This window comes from Myotis davidii, unplaced genomic scaffold (genome assembly GCF_000327345.1).
Source record: "Myotis davidii unplaced genomic scaffold, ASM32734v1 scaffold223, whole genome shotgun sequence".
Lineage (NCBI taxonomy): Eukaryota > Metazoa > Chordata > Mammalia > Chiroptera > Vespertilionidae > Myotis > Myotis davidii.
In genome coordinates this window covers 3,405,682-3,412,253 of record NW_006294609.1, presented here as the reverse complement: position 1 = coordinate 3,412,253, position 6,572 = coordinate 3,405,682, and the positions used below count along the sequence as shown (strand labels likewise).

General features: G+C 47.0%; 2 protein-coding genes across 3 annotated transcripts in view; one reads left to right on the top strand and one right to left on the bottom strand.

Moving 5' to 3' along the window:
- The window catches only part of IFT81 (intraflagellar transport 81), a 127,019-nt gene that overhangs the window by 88,143 nt on the left and 32,304 nt on the right, over positions 1 to 6,572 (bottom strand). The gene's annotated exons all lie outside the window — the stretch shown is intronic.
- P2RX7 (purinergic receptor P2X 7) overlaps positions 1 to 6,572 on the top strand; it is a 45,883-nt gene that overhangs the window by 12,363 nt on the left and 26,948 nt on the right. Inside the window, exons 2-4 of the mRNA XM_006768903.2 lie at positions 1,040 to 1,202; positions 2,298 to 2,366; positions 5,175 to 5,247. Of these exons, the coding sequence (XP_006768966.1) occupies positions 1,040 to 1,202; positions 2,298 to 2,366; positions 5,175 to 5,247 (305 nt within the window). The remainder of the gene's footprint in view (positions 1 to 1,039; positions 1,203 to 2,297; positions 2,367 to 5,174; positions 5,248 to 6,572) is intronic.

The following is a 6,572-nucleotide window of genomic DNA, read 5'->3' as shown; positions in this document are numbered from 1 at the left end:
GCTGATGGCTATTGGCAGGCTGGGCACACCACCTTTAGAGTCGGGGAAGTATCTGAGTTTGCAGGGTGCCTGGCCAGTCTGGGTGAGGGGCTGAAGGCCGTTTTCAGGCTGGCCAAGCCCCCCGGCGATAGAAGCTCCCAGCCTCTCCTTTTTTTCTTTTTTATTCTGGGATTTATTTACCTTCTATAATTGAAACTTTATAGTCTTGAGTGGAGCTCAGAGCCGGCCAGGGCGGGGCGGGAAGTTTGGCTCCCTCCATCGCCAGGGGCAATCCAAGCTTCCTGCTCACTCCAGCTCCGTGGCCATGGGGTAGCTGAAAGCAGGTATCTGGGGTTTATTTATCTTCTATAATTGAAACTTTGTTGCCTTGAGTGGAGCTCAGAGCTGGGCCACAGCAGGCGAGAAGCTTGGCTTCCTCCATCACTGGGGCAACCAAGCCTTCTGCTTGCTCCAGCTCTGTGGCTGCAGGCCACCATTTTGGTTGGGTTAATTTGCATATAGTCGCTCTGATTGGCTGGTGGGCATGGCTTAAGGTGTAGCAAAAATATGATCAATTTGCATGTTTGTCTTTTATTAGTGTAGATTAGGTCACCTGGAAACCAGATGGCTGAGCCCCCAAATGGTGCCAGCATCCAGGGGTGGGGAGTCAAAGATTTTAAAGGACTCTAGGCTTTTTCAGAAGTGAATTCTTTGGATGGGTCTGGGTCCTGGGCAAGTCTGGAGGGGAAAGTTACTGATCTTAGCAAATGGAATGTGGTCTAAGCAAAAAGGAATGTTGATTGTGAAAGGATCTAAAGGTCAGTTTCCTAGGGGAGGGAAATAGCCATTCTATTATTTGATCAGATTGAACACTTATGAGGTAGGTATAACCATTCTTCCCATCTTATACACGAGGAAAATGAGTCGCAGACAAGGCAAGTTGCTGGCCCAAAGTTTCCTAGCAAAGCTAGGATTGGAATGGAGGCAGCCTCCATCCAAAACCACAGCATTGGGCCTCCCTCGAGAAAACCACTAATGCTTTTCTGTGTCCCCCACTCAGCTTTGCTCTGGTGTGTGACAAGCGGTATCAGCGGAAAGAGACTCTGATCAGTTCTGTGCACACCAAGGTGAAAGGCATAGCGGAGGTGAGAGAGGAGATTCTGGAGAATGGAAAGGAGGTGCACAGAGTCTTCGACACGGCAGATTACACCTTCCCCGTGCAGGTGAGCACTGGTCAGCATCCTCCCAGGATGCATCCCTGCTCACTGTCACCAGGGCCTCGTGCCCTCCCCCCTACCCCCAGCCCTGGGACCTAGAGCCTTACTCCAGAAAAATACCAGCCCTATTTAAAAAGCTCTGTGAAAATACCAACAGAGAACACCTAAAAATTGCAAAACTGGGTCAGATCTAACAGCTCAAAGGAGATGATTCTTTGCTTTATCAAGTCCTCCAGGGCTTCTCAAAATAGCGGTGTGTCCTGGTGCATTTAAAACATGACTGGATTCACTCATACTTTGAGTTGCACACCGCTTTTTAGGAGCAGGGCCAAGGAGTCAGCAAGGGCTGCCTAGATTCAGACAAAGAACTTTCCACCTGGAGAGGACCAGCCCTTCTGTATTGTTTGTGTGGCACTTTATCAACAAACTGTCTCCAGGAAAACACTCTTGGTGTTTAAGGAAGGATACAAAGGACAAAGAAAGAAAGGGTGTGGATCACACAGAAAGGGCATCCGGCTGCCTAAATTCGCAAGAAGAGAAAATGAAATTAGAATTGTCAAAATGGAGAAGTCGAAGGTGACTGAGAACATGTGGGAGGCCCGAGAGACAAAAGGGCCTCTGGGAGCTGGACAGCTTTGTAAAACCATAAAAACTAAGCTGTTATCTGTTTGTTGCTAACAGCGGGTCATTAAATTCTCCTGCTATTTCCCAAGTGGTGGGGTGTCCTATTGCCCTTTTATTAAAGTCCTAGATAATCTGAACAGCACTCTGCTGAAGCCAACAAACACCCCCAGTTCTGCCTCCCCAGGTCTCCTGAGTTTCAACTTAATGGGTTTTTACTGGGAAGCTGGAATGGAAAAGGAACCCTCAATCAGTTTCCATGTGCCTCTGCTCTCTCTCGGCTCAGCAGGGCGGCTCATCCAGTTTTGATATTAAGTCCTCTGTGTAGTCCCAAGTTTGTTCCTGGACCCTGATTTCCAGACTGAAGTTTAGCAGAGTGGAAGGGTTCGCCCCCAGGCACTCAGCAAGCTGGATAATTAAGATTAAATAGTTTTGTTCTCAAAGGCTTTGCATTGAACTTCTCTCCTTTTTTCTCCGCAGGGGAACTCCTTCTTTGTGATGACAAACTTTCTCAAGACAAAGGGCCAGGTGCGGGGGCTTTGTCCAGAGGTAAGGAAGGGACCCAGAGCAGTTAGACTGGTGATAAGAGTTCTGGAGGAGACTCAGGCAAGAGAAAGGGCGGGGAGAATGTGGGAATTGAGGTCTGATATGTCTTCCAGCTCGCAAACGTTACTGAGCCTCCTTTGTTGAGTGTGGGTCTGGGCTGTATCAGAAGACACTGCAGTTCTCTCTCTGGAGCTGCCCCATCTTTGCCTGTCCCCTGTATCCAGCTCAGGTACTAGGCACCTGTGCAGGCTAGAGGCCTGCTTCCTCCATCGCTCCCTCCCGCATGGCTCCTGACAAAACTGATCTTTGGCATTTGTGCGGCATTTCACATTTCAGTGGAGCCTCACAAGTTTAGGAGGGTAACAGCATTCCCAGCCCCATTTTACAGGTCAGACGCAGATCAGACAGTTTAAGTTGCACAGCTTGCTGCAGGCAGAGCCCTGTTTAGAACGCAGGCATTCTCTTAGATGGCTTTTCCTACTACGAACAACTGCGAACTGTCTGTCTGGGAACATTGTCACACATTTGCCTTCTCACTGCACTTCTTTTTGCTTGTTTATTATCACCCCACTTCCTAGCCTTTCAGTCTCCGCATCAGGTAAATGCTACCTGTCTCCCTACCACCACCACCCATGTAGTCTTTCCCAACTTGACTTTGCCCTCTCCAGACTCTTGACCTTCCCCTACCTCTTTTCGGAAAACTTTCTTCCCTGTCAAAATGTATTTGTCCTGCCTTAGCTAGTTCAGCTTAGTGGACAGAGCGTTGGTCTGCAGACCAAAGCGTCCTGGGTTCCATTCCGGTCAAGGACATGTACCTCGGTTGCAGGCCCAGGCTCTGGTCGCGGAGCGAGCAGGAGGCAACCAATTGCTGTGTTTCTCTCACATCGATATTTCTCTCTGTCTTCCCCACTCTTTCTAAAAATCAATGAAAAAATATCCTCAGGTGAGGATTTTTAAAAAGTAATTTTTAAAAAAGACTTGAAAAAAAGTATTTCCTGATACATAGCTATATAAAAATCAATAAAATATTTAAAAAAAAAAAGAAAAGAAAAATTCTTATGCATTCTAAAAAAAATGCATTTGTCCTACTCTGCCCCTCCCAGTCCTGCCCTCTGTTCTTTAAGAGGATAACTAGATATTCTGGTAAGTTTATCTAGAGCGATGTATTACAAGATATTACCTATTCCTCGCACCTTCCTGCCATTGCCCACTCAGGTAATGCCCGTGCTTTACCAGGGACCATCCCAGCACCGAGGGGTGCAGCATTGGGATGCTATCGAGCAGGTCTCCTGCTTGTGGGAGGACCAGCCTTGCCCGTGGGTCTTGCTCATCAGCCCACACAGGTGACAAGGTCTGAGTGTCTGAGAGCTCGGGGTAGATCTGCTCTCTCCTATGACAGTCTTCGCCGTGTGTCCACCTAACCCTGGAACCAGGCTAACATTCCCTTTGTCTGTATCAATAATGCTCATTTCATCTTCACAGCAACCACTTCAGGCAGATCCGTTCACCCTCCTTTTACAGAGAAGGAAACTGAGGCTGAGAGAGGTGCAGGGACTTGACCAGTCATGCAGCTAGACAATGGCGCAGAGGTCCTGTTGAATCTCTGTAAAAGCCACGCGCTGCACAGGAGATAATGAGCAGCAGCTATTTTCTTAGCGGCTGTGTCACATCCTGGTCTCCCTAAGACTGGCCAGTGAACCTGCTCCCGAGGAAATGGGAAGTTGAATATAGAAGCCAAGTCATCACGTTTCTCTTTTCCTTCCTCTGTCCTCCGCTATCAGGTCTCAGCACTGGGACCTCATTTTCTCAGGCCAGGAGACAGGGCCGGCTGGCGCCCCATATTTCCCTATTGGCTGCTGAGCCTTCATGCCATTTGCTTCATTCAGTTCTGCAGCCACAGAGCCGCTTGGACCAGGCCTCTGGCTCTGCACACCGAGGGCTGTCCCTGCCAGTGGCCACAGGCTGCCCTGACTTCTGCGTTTTCGATTTTTATTTATTTTTAGTTTTTATTGAGATATAATTCATATACCACAAAGCCCACCATTTTATTTTATTTTTTAAATATATTTTTTATTGATTTCAGAGAGGAAGGGAGCGGGAGAGAGGAAAAAAAAACAACCATCAATGATGAGAGAAACTCACTGATTGGCTGCCTCCTGCACGCCCCACACTGGGGATTGAGCCCATAACCCAGGCATGTGCCCTGACTGGGAATAGAACCAAGACTTCCAGGTTCATAGGTTGATGCTCAACAACTGAGCCATACCAGCCAGGCAAAACCCCGCCATTTTAAAGTGTACAATTCAGTAATTTAGTACATTCACAACATTGTGTAACTATCACCATTTCAGAACATTTTCATGACCCTAAAAAGAACCTCATACCCATTAGCAGTCTCTCCCCATTCCCCCTTCCCCAGCCCCTGGCAACGACTGATCTGCTTTTTGTCTCTACGGATTTGTCTATTCTGGATATTTTACATAAATGAATCCTACAATCTGTGGTCTTTTGTGTCTAGCTTCTTTCACTTATCACACTGTTTTCAAGGTTTGCCAATGTTGTAGCAAGAGCCAGTAGTACTTCATTCCTTTTCGTGGTTGAATAATATTCCACTGTATAAATGTACTATATTTTACCTGTCCACTCATTAGTTGATGAATATTTGGGTTGTTTCCAACTTATTTTTTTGGCTATTATGACTTGCTGTGTCCATCTGTGTACAAGTTTTTGTGTGGACACAGCACAGCTGCTTTTCCATATCTTAGGGGCACTTGATACTCACTCCTCGCTACCCTGTCCTTCTCTTGGCAGCACCCTACCCGCAGGACACTCTGTTCCTCTGACCGGGGCTGTACGAAGGGATGGCTGGACCCGCAGAGCAAAGGTACATCCTGTCTCTTTTCGGGACCATGGGGATGAATGGTCTGGCCCCCTGGTGACATTCGCAGTGTCCTAAGTGAAGATCTTTTAACTCTGGCTCTCAGCTGCCTTCTTCCACCCTCAGCAGACCATGGCTGAGTCGGGCTGTGTCCTCAGAGGACCAGCTGCTGATGTGAATGTGACTTTAATTCCCCAGTGAGGAGGAGAGCTCCTAAAAACCTTGCAAAATTAGCACCTTCAGGGTTCTACCTGACGGAAAAATCAAATGGCCTATATATCATCTGAGTATACTAATTTCTGTCTTGAATTTCCACAGAGGTGGAGGAGCTTGAACTTGTACCCTTACGACACCTGGGGACCATACACAAATTAACCTGCAGAATTTCCGTCTCCTGTTTTGTTTTGTTATTAATATAAATTTTTTATTGATTGAGATAGAAACATCCATGAGAGAGAAACATTGATCGGCTACCTCCTGCATGCCTACTACTGGGATAAAGCCCAAAACCCAGGCATGTGACCTGACCCAGAATTGAACCGGTGATCTCTGGTGCATGGGGTTGACCCTCAACCACTGAGCCAGACCAGCAGGGCAGTGACTTCTCTTTAACACACAAGGTCAGGTCCAGAGGCAGAACTTGATTTAAATCTCAGAAACCACAGGAACTGATGCATTTCAGCAGAGAATACGTGACCTCCTGGTTCATAGGTCAATGCTCCATAGGTCAATGTTCAACCACTGAGCTATGCCGGCCAGGCTCCATGTTTCCTGTTTTAACATAAAGGGCACATGACAATAACGTTACCACATAAAAGAATAAAAAGAAAAGAAAAAATATAGGTGGTCATAAAACACACACTAAGGGCCTATGAATGTTTCATTCTTATTCCATAATACATGCGTGTCTGAGTTGGTATAGAGATCATTTTAACATTACTTGCTATTTAACTTTGCCCTCGGGAATCTTTAACTGACCCTGATGCTCCAGGAAGCTGTGCCGTGTTTTTGCTGTTGTTTTGTTTTGTTTTGAATTCTCGCCTGAGGATATTTTTCCATTGATTTTTAGAAAGTGGAAGAGAGTAAGGGAGGGAGGGAGAGAGAAAGAAACATCAACATGAGAGAGACACATCAATCGGTTGCCTTCTGAATGCACCTGGGCCAGGGCCAGGGATTAAACCTGCAACCCAGGTATATGCCCTTGACTGGGAATCGAACCCACAATCCTTCAGTGCACGGGCCGGCGCTCTAACCACTGAACACACTGACCAAGGCAAGGTGTGCCACGTTTATTCTGCAACTGTGCACATCCCTGACTCATCTGTACACTC